This window comes from Leucoraja erinacea, chromosome 2 (genome assembly GCF_028641065.1).
Source record: "Leucoraja erinacea ecotype New England chromosome 2, Leri_hhj_1, whole genome shotgun sequence".
Taxonomy (NCBI): Eukaryota; Metazoa; Chordata; class Chondrichthyes; order Rajiformes; family Rajidae; genus Leucoraja; species Leucoraja erinaceus.
In genome coordinates this window covers 117,539,323-117,556,306 of record NC_073378.1, presented here as the reverse complement: position 1 = coordinate 117,556,306, position 16,984 = coordinate 117,539,323, and the positions used below count along the sequence as shown (strand labels likewise).

Sequence of the window (16,984 nt, the reverse complement as noted above, 5' to 3'; positions counted from 1 at the left end):
TTACATAAGAATATCCGATACTGGAAAACATTACCTATTTCAATGGTTGGTAAAATTAATGCCATAAAAATGATTTTTTTACCGCAAATATTATACCTTTTTCAGACGATTCCGATATACCTGGCAAAAAACTTCTTTAAAAAATTGGACTCTATTGTTAATGATTTTATCTGGGATTATAAGAATCATAGGATAAGCAAAAGACACCTGTGTAAATCAAAAAATAATGGAGGCTTGGTTTTACCTAACTTTTTGTTTTATTACTGGGCAGTTAATATTAAAAATATGAACTTCTGGTTGGGAGAAATAGACCAGCAACCAGACTGGTTAAAACTGGAAAGGGAAGATTGTATGCCTTATGATATTGGTGCGATATTATTTGCTACGTCTAAATTAAACAAGAAAATTTATAAGGAAAATCCTATAATATTTAGTGCTATAAAAATTTGGAAACAATTAAAAAAGACATTAAAATTAGATAACTTATCTCTTTTTCTTCCAATTGTGAATAACTCATTGTTTAAGCCTTCATGTTTAGACGGGGGTTTTACACAATGGAAGAATAATGGAATTAAAAATATAGGACACCTTTACAAAGAAGGCTCTTTTTTGACATTTCAGGAGTTGCAACAGATTTATGGACTTCGAGGAAATGATTATTTCAGATATCTTCAACTCAGAGATTATGTTAAATCGAATTCTAAAAATTTTCGAAATAGAAACCCAGAGATTCTAGATGAATGTTGGAATAAGCATCCTAATACAGAAAAATTAATATCTTATATATATAATATCTTATTAGATAGTGACATTCCTTTGACGGACTTACACAGACAAGCATGGGAAAAAGAATTAAACCAGGTAATAACGAAAGACACTTGGGAAGAAAGTCTACAACACATACATCAATGTTCACTAAACGCGAGACATTCTCTAATACAATTTAAAGTAATACATAGGTTACACTACGCCAAAACAAAATTACATAAAATTTTTCAACATATCTCACCTATATGTGATAAATGTCAACATTTAGAAGCTACGTTATCGCACATGTTTACAAACTGTACAAAAATTAAAAAATTTTGGGTAAATATTTTTAGTATAATATCCAAAGTAATCAACACACAACTGGAACCCAACTCAAAATTAATAATATTCGGAATATTAGAATCAAATCAAACACTTAGAATAACACAAAGAAACTTTATCGATTACAGTTTAATAACAGGAAAAAAATTAATCCTAAAATTTTGGAAAGGCCCTACGGCCCCCACAATCAAAATGTGGATTATAGAAATGACGGAGACCTTAAACATGGAAAGAATCAGATTTTCCCTGTTGGATAAACAGGAATTATTCGTTGGAACATGGTCTCCTTTTATTGATTATTTAAAGGGTCAGAACAGTTCAGCACAGGAACCTGACTAGCACCCGGACTAAAGATTGGATGAAATGCTATACTTCGAAATGTACGAACATATCTCGAATGATGTTTTTAAACTTTAACAAATTTTTCCATTCTTCTTCAACTACCTCTTTCACTCCTTTTCCTTTTTTTATTTTTTATTTTAGTTTTCTTTTTCCTTCTTCCCTCTCTCTATTTCATCTATCCCTTTAGCCCTATCTAGTTATAAAAAAAAAAATGAAGAAAAATGCAAAAAGTATTGGAGACAATGTAATAATAACTGACAATATTATCAATTTAAAAATGATGTAATAATGATGTAATAGATGTAATAGATCATGTACCTATCTCCAATAATAAAAAATTAAATACAAAAAAAAAAAAAAAAAAAAAAAAAAAAAGAGAAGGTGAGGGTATATTGCGCGGGAGGGTTAATAATTGACAATATGCTGCTGCCTGCCCGCTGAGTTATAAAGTTCCCACGGTAGACTCACGATACACAGTGTATCGTGAGTCTTGCGTGGGAACTTTTTAACTCAGCGGGCAGGCAGCAGCAAATTGTCGCTCCCTTCAGTTTCACCCCACCTACACCCCTCTGCTTCCCGGCCATGTGTGTGACCCCTTCCCTCCCCTCTCCAGCTCCCCGCGCATTGCACGGCGCGGGGGCTTTGCACTGTCTTCACGTTGGAGCCAGTGCCAGTCACCGGAGACGTCAGGACCAACGGGACACCGACCCCCAGGCCCACTGCAAGCACGGAGATCCCAGAGACCCACAGCCAGCAGCAGCCCAGCCCCGTTCCAATTCCAGAGGAACACGCTCTCCGCTGTCCCCGTAGGGACAGAAGCTGATGGCTCGGGCTGTGACGTCTCCGGCCACCCCCCTGTACAGGAGCTGAGGCTGGGAACTGTACCGCCCTTGCAGGTGAGCAGGAGAATGGGGTTGTTTGCAGTTGCAGAGGGAGGGGGCAAGGGCGGTACAGTTCCCAGTCTCAGCTCCATTCCAGGGGGGTGGCCGGAGACGTCAGGACCAACGGGACACTGACTGCAAGCACGGAGATCCCAGAGACTCACAGCCAGCAGCAACTCCAGCCCAGCCCCGCTCCAACTCCAGAGGAACCCGGGTTGCGGATGAGGGGGCGCAGCTCGGGCTGTGGGCGAACTGCCACTTGTCGCTGTAGCGGCGCATCGGGGAGCGGGTTCCTGTTGGTCCTGACGTCTCCAGCCACCCCCCTGGACAGGAGCTGAGAGACGTCAGGACCACCAGAAGCCGCTCCCCGATGCGCCGCTACAGCGACAAGTGGCAGTTCGCCCACAGCCCGAGCTGCGCCCCCTCATCGGGACACCGACCCCCAGGCCCACTGCAAGCACGGAGATCCCAGAGACTCACAGCCAGCAACAACTCTAGCCCAGCCCCGCTCCAACTCCCGAGGAACCCGGGTTGCGGATGAGGGGGCGCAGCTCGGGCTGTGGGCGAACTGCCACTTGTCGCCGTAGCGGCCCATCGGGGAGCGGATTCCTCTGGAGTTGGAGGGACAGGGAGACACAGCGGCTTTTGAGAATGGTGGGCAATCACTTCCAAAGTTCTGCCCACACAGTCAGTACACCTCTCCTACACTTGTCTCCCGCACTAAGATCATCTCGCAGAGAATGATCCCAGCCTAACCCTCCCTATTCTCTCCTATTCTGCAAGAAAAAACTACATTGAAGACTCAAACTCGCGATCGAGTAACTGCCGGGATCGAGGCGCAAACTCGTGACCTTGCGGATACGAGCCGAGCATTCTACCACTGAGCCAGCCGTTAAAATCTACGCTAAAAATCTTCCATTCCGAAAGCCGAAAAATGCTGAATTATGAAAAGTGTCTGGTCCCAAGGCTTTCGGATAAAGGTTGTGCACCTGTATTTTGAAGTACAATTGATGCAGTATTTTGCATGTCCCAATAATCTTTGTTTTAATTATATTTCATGAATACCTGTCACTATTATATTATGAAGAAATGCAGCACCAAAACTGCATAACCAGGTTCTACGCAGTGAGACAAATGAGTAGATAATGCACTAGTGTGGCAGCCTCTATTACATTTTGAGCTCTCAACCTTCTGAGCCAAGACTGACAGCTTACAAAAGGCTTTTTATGAATCTTATAATGAATGAGATGATCTCACTTTCCTAGTGACCAACTACATGCACTCAAATTTGCTTAATTATTTCCAAATGAAATTTTAATGCACTTGGGTAAAATCAATACTGTCAATATTAAATCTGTGAATTTAATCTTAATTTTGTTAAGCAGTTTATTTGTAAATCGATGGAAATGGAAAGCCTTCACTATTTATATTTGCATATTTTGCAATTAGCTTTGGATGGTATTTGGGATGCTTTTCAGGATATTTTAGGGACACTTCAATTTCATGTTGATGAGCTTTTTCTAATTATAAATATTGGTTGATAATTGGAACCTCAGTAAACTGTTAATTATCTAAACAATGGCCAGTTATTTTGTTTAATTTACTATCATTGCTGATTGGTTCTTTCAGGGGTTATAATGTGTTATACACATGAGTGCATTGTCAAAGCATTAGGAGCTTGATTAGATGGAACTTTCTTGTGCATTTTGTCCTTCTCTGAATAGGCAATTAAGTGGATACAAGGACCTGCAGATGGTGGTTTACAAAAAAAGACACTGCTGGAGTTACTCAGCAGGTTAGGCAGATTCTCTGGAGAACATGAATAGGTGACCCTTTTGGGTCGGGACCCTTTTGATTTGGGGCTGGTTTTGTTTATTTGTGATTTAAAGTGTGCAGATGTGACAAAAATTGTCTTTGAGTGACAAAGAGATGAGAAGCCTTAAAGTGCAGGGTGACATAAATAATAATGTCAACTGTTAGAATGGTGGCAGATGGAATTTAATCCAGCGAAGTGAGATAATGTATTTGTAGAAGTGTAAGGAGGTGGGGGAAATATACGATAAATGGGAGGATGAAATGGGACAAAAAAAAATCCAGATAAAAATCAAAAAATGCAGGTTAAAAAAAAAAAAATGCATGTAAAAATAAAAAAATCAAAAAAGCTGCATCCTCTCAGATGCACCGAAGAAGGGTCTCGATCTGAAACTTCACCCATTCCTTCTACCCAGCGATGCTGCCTGTCCCGCTGAGTTCATCCAGCTTTTTGTGTCTATCTGCATTTTAAACCAGCATCTGCAGTTCTTTCTTACACACTGTTCTCAGAGCTTGGCAGGTTAGACAGTATTGTGGAGATGTAAACTGAGCATTGGGTTAATTACATTTTTATTGGAACTGGGGCGCTTTATAAATGAAAATGAAAATGTGCAATTCTTTATTAAAGAGATATATGCAGCATATAGCTGCAATATCAGTTTGTCATTTTCTCATTGATTTTCCCCTAAATCAATTTTATCCATGGTTGTCCCTTTCATTAAGGTGTATACCCTCACTGTTAACTTGTGTATGATTGTGATTGTAAAGGTGATTAATAAAATTGAGGTGTTATGATAATTTTATAGAATCTGATATTGTCACAACATTCTGTCTTTGTCTATGTATTAGTCTTGGATTTGAACATAAGGAATTTAAAATTAATTATTTTGACCCATCTTAAAGCCACTTTTGGCTGTTTGCATGAGCTTTGATATAGTTTAGATTAAAGGTTTTCATTCTATTTTGCAGATGATCATGAGGATGAAGATGCCATTGTGAACAGAATTTCGTATGTATTAAATATAATATTTTTTTGCCCTGCTGTCCCTTCACGATCCACGTTCCTTTATCTCTTTCGTGCACTTGTCTTGCATACCTCCCTCTGGCTTTTCCTCTCTTTTCCCAATACCCTTCTGTCTCCTTTTCACCTCTAACCTTTGTCACTTACTCCTCTCAACTGCCTATTAAACCCCGCTCATTAGTATCCACATCACTTGCCAGGCTCTGTCTGGCCTTGTCTCATTTTTCAGCTCCCCCCCTTTGCTTCTATCAGTCTGAAGAACAGTCCTGACTCGATGTCGCCCCTAACAGATGATGCCTGGCTCTGAGTTTCAGCAGCACATTTTGATCCAAGATTCCAAGCTATGATAGTGATTCTCATGTCGAATTACTATCATAGCTTAATCACCTGTAGGACCTGGGTCTGCTTAATTAATCATCGGTTATTTTCTGTTTCTAGTCATCTGACGCCTCGCCTGTGACTAGAGCGGACCTCTTTGAGAGCCCCACAACCTTGTGGACATAGCCCAGACCATTGCACAAACCAACCTCCCTTTCACTGACTCTATCTACACTCCACGGTGCCTCGGCAAGGATGCTAACGTCATCAAGGACCAGTCTCACCCGGTCACTCCATCTTGCCCCCCCTCATAGGCAAGAGATACAGAAGTTTGAAAATGCATATTTTGGGACAGTTTCTTCCCAGCTGTTATCAGGCAACCGAACTGTCCTCCTACCAGCTAGAGAGCAGTCTTGACTCCCATCTCCCTCAATGGAGACCTTTGAACTATCTATATTCAGACTTGCACTAAACATTATCCATTTTATATATGTTCATTATGGATGGCTTGATTGTAATCATCTATAATCTTTTCCTTGACTGAAAGCACACAACAAAAAGCTTTTTACTGTACCTCAGTACACAGCAGGCAGTGAAGAAGGCTCATGGCATGTTGGCCTTCATTGCAGGAGGATTTGAGTTTAGGAGCAAGGAGGTCCTACTGCAGTTGTACAGGGCCCTGGTGAGACCGCATCCGGAGTATTGTGTGCAATTTTGGTCTCCTAATATGAGGAAGGACATTATTGCTATTGAGGGAGTGCAGCGTAGGCTCACCATGTTAATTACCAGGATCGCAGGACTGACATATGATGAAAGAATGGGTTGATTGGGCTTGTATTCACTGAAATTTAGGATGAGAGGGGATCTTATAGAAACATATAAAATTCTTAAAGAATTGGACAGGTGAGATGCAGGAAAAATGTCCAGAACCAGGGGGTCACAATTTAAGAGTATGTGGTAGGCCATTTAGGGCTATGATGAGGAAAAATGTCTTCACCCAGAGAGTCGTGAATCTATGGAATTCTCTGCCACAGAAGGCAGTGGAGGCCAATTCACTGAAGAGAGTGTTAGATTTCGCTCTTGGGGCTAAAGAATCGGGGGATATGGGGAAAAAGCAGGAACACGGTACAGATTTTAGATGATCAGCCAATATCAAATGGTGCTGGCTTGAAGGGCTGAATGGCCTCCTCCTGCACCTATTGTTCTATATTTATGTTACTTAAGTTCCTTCCTGTACTCTGATTCATCAGTGAGGACTCCCCAGTTAGAACATTGGACTTTGTCTGAGGAACTGATGTGCTACAATGCTGAGCACTATATTCTTTCATCACTGCTTTGTCACTGTCCTGTTTATCAAATATTTATCAAGCATATTGTAGACTTGTGGGCTAAATTGATGCTGCAACCAAACTAATCAACTGTGCAATGTCTGTAGAAGCGTCTCGACCCGAAATGTCACCTAATTTTCTTCAGAGATGCTATCTGACCCGCTGAGTTACTCCAGCTTTTTGTGTCTACCTTCAGTTTAAACCAGTGTCTGCACTTCCTTCCTACACTATGCAACCAAATTAATTAATTATGTTCCAAAGTAACAAAGAAGGCTCTACAATGGTATTAAATTGGCAAATGGATTTTGATAAGTGTAAAATGGTATTTCATCGGTGAGGATAAGAAGACTTCAGAGTCTTTGTAAAGCTAAGGACCATAGGAGGGGCATGGGTAGGGTAGGCACATTTTTTCCCAGGTGGCAATGTCCCATCACCAGAGGGCACAGATATAAGGTGAGAGGGAAAAAGTTTATTGGAGACTAGACGACACGTGGAGACTAGACGACCCGTTGGGTCCCCGTTGCGACGCCAGAGATCCTCGAGACATTCAGTGTTAGGAAAGTATCAGATCAAAATGGCGATCTTAAAATGGCGGCAGGCCCGGCAACCCTCCCCCAACTGCGCACGCGCGGTAACTGGGCAAGGCAACCCTTCCCCAACTGCGCAGGTGTGGCTGAACGGGGCCGGCAAGTGGGAGCGCAGTGCCGTTTGCGGGAGAAAGTTAAAGTTTATAAAGGTAATTACTTTGTAAATTCAAACGGAACTTGCAACTGCACACCCCAGATGAATGGTGAGTAAGATGGGCCTAAAATTGTTGCGCTGTCGTGTACCGTTTTAGCTGTATTTCGGGAACATACATACATACATACATACATACATACAATACATACATACATACAAATATATATATATATACATACAAGATGAGAGTTTCAGAGACAGACAAACTGTTTTACACCGGTGGGGCTTGGAATGCATTACAAGGTGGTGGTGGAGGCAGATACGATAGTGGCATTTAAGAAGCTTTTAGAAAGGTACATGGAAGGGCAGGCAGTAGAGGGATCTGAATAATGTATAGGCAGATAGTAAGTATTACGTAAGTTTATTGGCCAAGTATTTACATACAAGGAATTTGCCTTGGTGCTACGCCCACATGTAACAACATGACATACAGTGACAGTTACGAATGACTCAGAAAACACTAAACATTAATAATAATAATAAAACATTCATGATAAAACACCATTGATCAAGCATGCGAACCAACAAAATACCAGATCAAAGGGAGGCTACAGATTTTTGGCTGTTGAGTAGAGCTACTACTCGTGGATAAAAACTGTTTTTATGTCTGACTGTGGCAGCTTTGACAGTCTGGAGTCGCCTTCCCGAGGAAAGTGATTCAAACAGTTTGTGGGCAGGGTGAGAGGGGTCAGAGATGATCTTGCCCGCTCGCTTCCTGGCCTTTGCAGTGTACAGTTCATCAATGGAGGGAAAGTTGCAGCCAAAAATCTTCGCTGCTGATCGGACAATTTGCTGCAGCCTCCAGATGAGATCAGTTTAATTAGGCATCATGTTTGGTACATCATGCTGAGTTCCACAGGGCTAGGTGCTGGGACCGCTGCTCTTCACGTTGTGTATGAATGATTTGGATGAGGGGATTGAAGGCTTTGTGGCCAAGCTTGCGGATGATACGAAAATAGGTGGAGGGGCAGGTCGTGTAGAGAGAGTAGGGACTTAAAGGGTGTTCTTTTAGGCAGGATTTGGGGAGGAATTTATTTAGTCAGGGTGGTGAATCTGTAGAATTTTGTTGCCACAGAAGGCTGCGGAGGCAAAGTCAGTGGATATATTTAAGGCAGAGATAGATCGATTATTGATTAGTGCTGGTGACAGAGGTTATGGGGAGAATGCAGGAGGAGGGTTTGGAGGGAAAGGAAGATCAGCCATGAGTAGACTTGTAGTGGGCTTGATGGGCCGAATGGCATAATCCTATCTCATGATCTTATGATCTACATGTGGCAATAATAAACTAAATGAATCGAATACCAAACTTGCCTCCTGTAGTAGCTTGAGATGCAACTATCAGGGTCTGAGGATGTATTCATCTTTAAGTTCCCCGAGGCATATAATACCACATTCATGATGGTAATTTGGTCTAGATTTCCACAGTCTTTCCTGAATTCTGCATCAACATTGCCGCTGTCCTCCTTATCCTCCTCTATGTGCAGATGAGAATATCTACTTGACTACTGAAAGATGACTACTTGGGTCTTTAATTGGCCCTGCTGAGGCCCTGGTAAACATAAAATGCTTTGGGATTTTGATTAACCTTCTGCTAGTTTGTGCCTGCTCTTTGCCCTCCTACATTTTGTAAGACCCCCACCCCCTGCACCCCTATACTTTCCATATTCTTGCAAGATTTCTCTCGTGTTTCTCCAATTCTCTTGATCTTCCATAAACTACCTTTTATCGTTTATCGATTCTCAATATTCCTTGGCATCCAGGATTCCTTGGATTTATTAGTCTTTCCTTCTATCTTTTATGGAATCTGTTGGCCCTGAGATTCTGCTGCTTCACTTATAATTGACCTCCACTTGCAGTCTACTATTTATCAAATCTAGTTTTACAGAACTGAAATCGGCCTTGGCCTCCAGTTCAGGACTGTAATTTCAGATCATCCATGTACCTTTCCATATTGACTTTTAAACTTGGTTATGTTCACTATCTCAACGAGATGCTGCCATCGACATACTCACTGATTGTCTGGCTATATTCCCAAAGACTGGGCCTAGTGCTGCTCCCTTCTCCATTCGGACATTATGCAACTCTTTTAATTGGTGTGACGCATGGTTTCATTTGTTCTGCTTAATGGTTATCAGTTGAAATGATAATTGTTTCTCTCCTAATTTTTATTCATTTTTTTTCTTTTTTTAAACCTACTTTTTCAGGTTGTTCCTCTGCACGTTTACCTTGGCAGTTTCAGCTGGTGCAGTCTTGTTGTTGCCATTTTCTATCATCAGCAATGAGATCCTGCTTTCTTTCCCACAAACTTACTACATACAATGGCTAAATGGGTCATTAATTCGCGGTTAGTATATTTTTATTTGTTTCTCTTGCTTGCGGAAAAATCAAGAGTTGCGGCAAATATGTCGTTTTATCCACTTCTCAAGCACAAGCTCTGTGGATTTATACCTTTTTGTCTGCACTCTGGTTTAAGCATTAACATCATAATTGGAACAGAATGTATTAGGAATATGACACTGATTTCATCATCCTCTTCATGATATTTAATTAGTTGACCCAGTACTGTGCTGTTGACATTTGCTTTGGACTTGGGAACATGCAATAAAAGCAAGTGAAATATTGGTTTGCTCATTGCACTATCCTTGCATCATCATCATCCATCCATGCAACCTACCACCTCCTTGGGGACAGAAAAATCAGCAGAATGAAAAGGGAAAAGGGTCAATTTAGAGTAAGAATTTGTGGCTAATTCCTGTCTGTTCCCCAAAGATTCAAATTAATTTCAGCCGACCACAGTGACTGCAAGACTTGTTCTCCTTTCATAAGCTTCTATTTGTAGTTTTCCTTTTGGATGCTTTCTGAAAATACAGTAAACCCTTGTTATGACAGTCCACAGGGTGATGAAGGAGCAATGGGGATGGAGAGGGAGTAATTGTGTCCGTTATTACAGATTGTCTGCGATAACTGAGTAAGAGTATCAACATCACAGCCCAGACATTGGGCCAGAATCCTGGAGCCCTATAACTGAGAGCCCAGTGGGATCCCCTCAAAAAAAAAAAATATTGACACATGGACTTTTAGTAGTGCATAAAATTAAATGCTTAAATCCAGACCCTCTTGAGCTGTTAAATATTCACGTGGTGTAGACCCTACATTTTTTTCAAATCTGCTCTCTGATCATCGGTAAGACTGTATTTGTATCATGTTTGACTTTTTTTTAGCATGTTGAATTATCGGTAAGAGAGCAGAATCTTCAGCTTTCATATTTATTGTAACTGTTTGATGCATTAATTACTGTTGGATGCATTAATGTGTGTGGAGCCCCATCTTGTGGAGCAACTCAATTTATGCACCCTTTTAAAATGTGTTGAAATCTTGACATTGAAATGGATCAATGGTGATTTATTTGTCACCTGTGCAACTGCACAGTGAAATTCTTTTTGCATAATTCCAGATTATGCTGTTGTGACATGGCACAGCAGGGTAATTTTTTAAATTAGTCTTTTTATAGCTATGTGCCATTGTGCAAAAGAGTGGGGATTATTGGATAATTTTATTGTCAATCAAACCTGATCTCATTTGTATTTGGGACTGACATGGCACTGAAGCATCTACTTTGTGTGTAACCTTCCTCAAGTTATAATGTTTCTTGCTTATTACAGCTTATTAATTTATTATATTTTTATAATTGCTTTGTATTCTTTCCTCCACACAATTGTTTGCTAAGTTAGATGATATTATAACCATATAACAATTACAGCATGGAAACAGGCCATCTCGGCCCTACAAGCCCGTGCCGAACAATTATTTTCCCTTAGTCCCACCTGCCTGCACTCATACCATAACCCTCCATTCCCTTCTCATCCATATGCCTATCCAATTTATTTTTAAATGATACCAACGAACCTGCCTCCACCACTTCCACTGGAAGCTCATTCCACACCGCTACCACTCTCTGAGTAAAGAAGTTCCCCCTCATGTTACCCCTAAACTTCTGTCCCTTACTTCTGAAGTCATGTCCTCTTGTTTGAATCTTCCCTATTCTCAAAGGGAAAAACTTGTCCACATCAACTCTGTCTATCCCTCTCATCATTTTAAAGACCTCTATCAAGTCCCCCCCTTAACAGAGAATAAAGACCTAACTTATTCAACCTTTCTCTGTAACTTAGTTGTTGAAACCCAGGCAACATTAGTCGAAGTTGGCACTCGTTCTCGCTGCCTGCTTTGTTGGCTTGGTTTATTATTATTGTCATGCATACCCAGTTATAGTGAAAACTTTGCTGCACAATGAAATGCTTTGTCTGATTATACCTGGCTTCTTCCACAAATATACTTGAGGTTCTCGAGCATTCATGTTAAATAATTAAAGATCTTTCTCAGTTTATATGTTTAAAGTTCAAAATGTTGTTGCCAAATAATAGAATTCTCTTTGAAGCAAGTGCCTGGATCAATTTGCATTTATAGCATGTGATCAATAACCATAGAGTGTTACAGCGTGGAAACGGGCCCTTGACCCAACTTGCCAACACTGACCAACATGCCTCACCTACACAAGTCCCACCTGTCTGTGTTTGGCCCACATCCCTCTAAACCTATCATATCCATGTACCTGTCTAAATGTTTCTTAAACGTTGCAATAGTGCCTGCCTCAATTACCTCCCCTGGCAGTTTGTTCCATACACCCATCATCCTTTGTGTGGAAAATGTTACCCTGGTGGAATGTTGCTCGTGGTAGAGTGTTTCAGTCAGGAGGTGAGTGGAGAAGCTACATCAATGCTCCTTGGAGTGGAGAGGATTAATACAGAACATGATTAAAGCATGGCAATTTATGAGAGACATGGATGGGTCGATGACAGACATCTTTTTCCCCATTCAATAGAAAATGGAGACATAGATTTAGGATGAGGAGGAAGAGATACAGAGGGGTTATGAGGGGAACCTTTTTCAAATAGTAGTGAATACCTGAACTGCATTACCTGAGAGAGTGGTTGAAGCAATGTTGCTGACAAAATTAGGTGGTAAGATAAGCATTGAATCGCTCAAGCTTGGGCTGATGTGCACATGTTACGGGAGATGGAATTAACGTGGACGAGTGCTGGTGTGGGTTTAGTGGATTGAATGGCCTGGTTCTGTACTGTATCTTTTTACGGCGCTATGATGTGCATCATGCATTGTTAAATTTGTTTGTTCTTGTATTTAATTATCTCCGTAAATGACAGTCTTTCCAAAGACATTGAATTGGGACTCCTGCAGGCAAATATGATTTTACTTTCACATTGTCTTGGATCTGACCTCTGAATGCCTGTCTGTTTTACATTCAAAATGTAATTCATTTTTGCACACATTTAAAAGGTAATTAGTAACTTGTATTTTTCTGTGAAATCATCAGAAATATTCAGAACAGCTGTGATAAGAGAGTGTCTGATATATTGCGGCATTTGGTTGCAATGTTTGGAGAAAAAATGTGATCAGTATTAAATATCTTGAGCCATCCTGCTTTGCATCAAAAAACCAGCAGGTGGTGGTAGAACACAACTGTAACATTTTGTGGAGCAATTCAATAGCACTGGAAAATTACGTTGTTAACCAGTGTCCAGTTGACCCAGGTCACGACACAAATTGATGTCCCTATCACTGTCATCATTTTGGAATTCAGTTGGCATTAACAGTGTTGTTTAACTTGATGTGTATCTATTTTGAGTGATTCACATCATTTAAAGCATCATGCCCTGTTTAAAACAATGCCTGTCTTATGAAGGAACGGGGCTCATCGCTGACATCTGGTATCATCAGAAGACTGGATACTGAGAGGAAATCATGATGAAGTAGTAATCTGAGCAGGCATACTGATTTTCAGGTATGTTTTAGATTACCTAGGTCAACGGAGCCATGTGGCTCCACTCTCTTCCACTGTTCGTTACTCCCATAAGAGAGTCGAGCATCGGTGAGAGGTGGCCACTGAGTTAAGCACTGAAAATGAAGCCCCCTGTGTTGTGCATGTAATGCCACAAAAGGATCACTGACTTTGTGGACATGAATTAGATCAGTAAATACATAAATGCCATATTTTGGGAACTGCACTGGTAGCCTTGCACCCAGCTGTATATCCCAACTATGTTATCTTTACAATGGGTGTCCAATCTTTTTAAACCTCCATCTCCCATCAAGTGTGTCCTTGGGGCTCTCTGCGTTTTGGAGCAAAGAACAAACCATTGCCCCTCCACTAACCCTCATCTTCCTAGCAGAACTGGTTGCCTTCCACAACTTGTCGTTCAAATCCTCCCACTTTGTACCAATCAAATATGCATCTGTCGGAACTCGCAATGGCCCCAACTATGTATCTTTTTGTTGGTTCTAGGGAACAATGCTTGTTGTAAACCTCTTCCTTTACATTGACAATTACATTGCTGCTCTGTGCTCATGTGGAATTTGTCAATTTGATCAATTTCCAACAGCTCTCCTTTTTCTGGATCTCTCTGCTTCCATATGGGGTGACACATTGTCCACCAATATCTGTTATAAACCTATGGACTCAGATTGTCCTCCTTCAGGTAATATGGGTTCCTCGCTGCTGGAGCTAATGGAGCCTTCACGTGCATATTCTGGGGGAGGTGGTGGGTAGCAGGTGGGGGTAGAAGCTTTGGTATTTGGGAACTTGCAATAAGACTGAGTGTGGAAGGGATATGACTAATTCATAAAGCAAAAAGGAGGGGTGAAGTGTTTGTGCTTCAGATTTTTGGATATGCAATCTCTTGTGACTCCATATGTTGTGTCACTTGGCATTATAATGGGAAATTATGATAAGGAAAGATTGGGAAGTTCAGTGTCATTCCAGAAGCTTTCGAACTGTTCAGACAGGAGTTCAGACATTATTGCTCTAGTTTACTTTTCGGATTTACTATGGCTGCAGAATAGGAGTGGATTGAGAATTGAAGAGATATGTCATGAGAATCGACAAAGGAAGTATATGGATGGAGTTAAAGGGAAAGAGATTGCAGGAAAAGTTACGAAAGACTCCCAAATTAATGGGACGGAAAGTTCAAGAAGGGATAAATTAATAAAGTTGGGTGAAATAGGAACTGGTGTGAGGGGAGGTGAATGCTGAATTAAAAGTGTTATATGTATGTGTGAAGTATAAGAAATAAAGTGGACGAGCTTGGGGCTCAGTTAGAGATTGGTAGGTATGAAGTTGTGGGAATTACAGAGACATGGCTGCAATAGGATCGGAGCTGGAAACTGAGTATTCAGGGTTATACGTCCTATTGAAAAGACAGACAGGTGGGCAGAAGGGGTGGGGTAGCTCTGTTGGTAAGGAAAGAAATTCAGTCCTTTGCAATGGGTGACATAGAATCAGGAGATGTCGAGTCTTTGATGCTAGAACTGAGAAATTGCAAGGACCAAAAGGACAGTTTAATGTGTTAGGGTGTTTAATGTGTTATCTAAAGGCCCCCAAACAGTAGCCTGGTTATCGGGTGCAAGTTAAAATTGCATGTCAGGAGTTAAAATTGGCATGTAACAAAGGTAATGCAATGGTGGTTATGGGAGATTTCAATATGCAGGTAGACTGGGAAAATCAGGTTGGTATTGAACCCCAAGAAAGGGAGTTTGTAGAGTGCCTCCAAGAGATTCTTAGAGCAGCTTGTACTGGAGCCTACCACGGAGAAGGCAATTCTGGATTTAGTGTTGTGCAATGAACTGGATTTGATAAGGGAGCTCAAGGTAAAGGAGTCATTAGGAGGTAGTGACCATAATATGATCGGTTTTAATCTGCAATTTGAGAGGGAGAAGGTTAAAATCAGTGTCAGTATTGCAGTTGAACAAAGGGAACTATGGAGGCATGAAGGAGGAGCTGGCCAAAGTTGACTGGAAAGGGAACCTAGCAGGGATGACAGTGGAACAGCAATGGCTGGAATGTCTGGGAATAATCCAGAAGGTGCAGGACCATTTCATTCCAAAGAGGAGGAAAGATTCTAAGAGGAGTAAGAGGCAGCCGTTGCTGACAAGGGAAGTCAAGGACAGTATAAAACTAAAAGAGAAGACGTATAAAATAGTGAAGATGAGCTGGAAGCCAGAGGATTGGGAAACTTTTAAAGAACAACAGATGGTAACTATAAAGGCAAAACAGGGAGAAAAGATGAAGTACGATGGTCAGCTAGCCAAGAATATAAAGGAGGATAGTAAAAGCTTCTTTAGGTATGTGAAGAGGAAAAGATTAGCTAAGACAAATGTGGGTTCCTTGAAGACAGAAATTATTTATTATGGGGAACAAGGAAATGGCAGACTAGTTGAACAGGTACTTTGTTTGTGTCTCCCTTAGTGAAGACAGAAACAATCTCCCAGATGTACTCGGGGACAGAGGATCTAGGGTGACGGAGGAGCTGAAGGAAATTCACATTAGTCAGGAAATGGTGTTGGGTAGACTGATGGGACTGAAGGCCGATAAATCCCCAGGGCATCCCAGGGTACTCAAGGAGGCAGCTCTAGAAATCGTGAATGCATTGGAGATAATTTTCCAATGTTCTATAAATTCTGGCTCAGTTTCTGTGCATTGGAGGGAGGGTAGCTAATGTTATCTCACTGTTTAAGAAAGGAGAGAGAGAGAGAGAAAAAGCAGGGAATTATAGACCAGTTATATCCCGACATCGGTGGTGGGGAAGATGCTGGAGTCCATTATTAAAGATATAATAGCGGCATATTTGGATAGCAATAACAGGAGTGGTCCAAGTCAGCACGGATTTACGAAGTGGAAATCTTGCTTGACTAATCTTCTGGAATTTTTTGAGGATGTAAGAAGTAAAATGGATAAGGGAGAGCCAGTGGATGCAATGTATCTGGACTTCTAGAAAGCCTTTGATAAGGTCCCACACAGGAGATTAGTGGGCAAAATTAGAGTACATGGTGTTGGGGGTAGTGTATTAACATGGATAGAAAATTGGTTGGCAAACAGGAAACAAAGAGCAGGAATTAACGGGAACCTTTCAGAATGGCAGGTAGTGACCAGTGGGGTGCTGCAAAGCTCGGTGCTGGGAACGCAGCTATTTACAATACATATTAATGATTTAGATGAGGGGATTAAAAGTAACATGAACAAATTTGCAGATGACACAAAGCTGGGTGACGGTGTGAACAGTAAAGGGGATGTTATGAGGATGCAGGGTGACTTGGATAGGTTGGGTGAGTGGGCAGATGCATGGCAGATGCAGTACAATGTAGATAAATGTGAGGTTATCCACTGGCGGCAAGAACAAGAAGGCAGATTATTATCTGAATGGTGTCAGATTAGGAAAAGGGGAAGTGCAACGAGACCTGGGTGTCCTTGTACATCAGTCACTGAAAGTAAGCATGCAGGTACAGCTGGCAGTGAAGAAAGCTAATGGCATGTTGGCCTTCATAACGAGAGGATTTGAGTATAGGAGCAAAGAGGTTCTTCTGCAGTTGTGCAGGGCCCT

The 16,984-nt window shown here is 41.3% G+C and overlaps 1 protein-coding gene across 4 annotated transcripts in view; it reads left to right on the top strand.

Moving 5' to 3' along the window:
* Window positions 1-16,984, top strand: part of lmbr1 (limb development membrane protein 1) — a 175,962-nt gene that overhangs the window by 31,257 nt on the left and 127,721 nt on the right. For 3 of the 4 annotated variants that reach the window (XM_055664412.1, XM_055664404.1, XM_055664422.1), the window contains exons 3-4: window positions 5,097-5,136; window positions 9,740-9,879. In XM_055664412.1, coding sequence (XP_055520387.1) covers window positions 5,097-5,136; window positions 9,740-9,879 — 180 coding nt within the window. The remainder of the gene's footprint in view (window positions 1-5,096; window positions 5,137-9,739; window positions 9,880-16,984) is intronic. The other variant, XM_055664431.1, reaches the window with a different exon arrangement.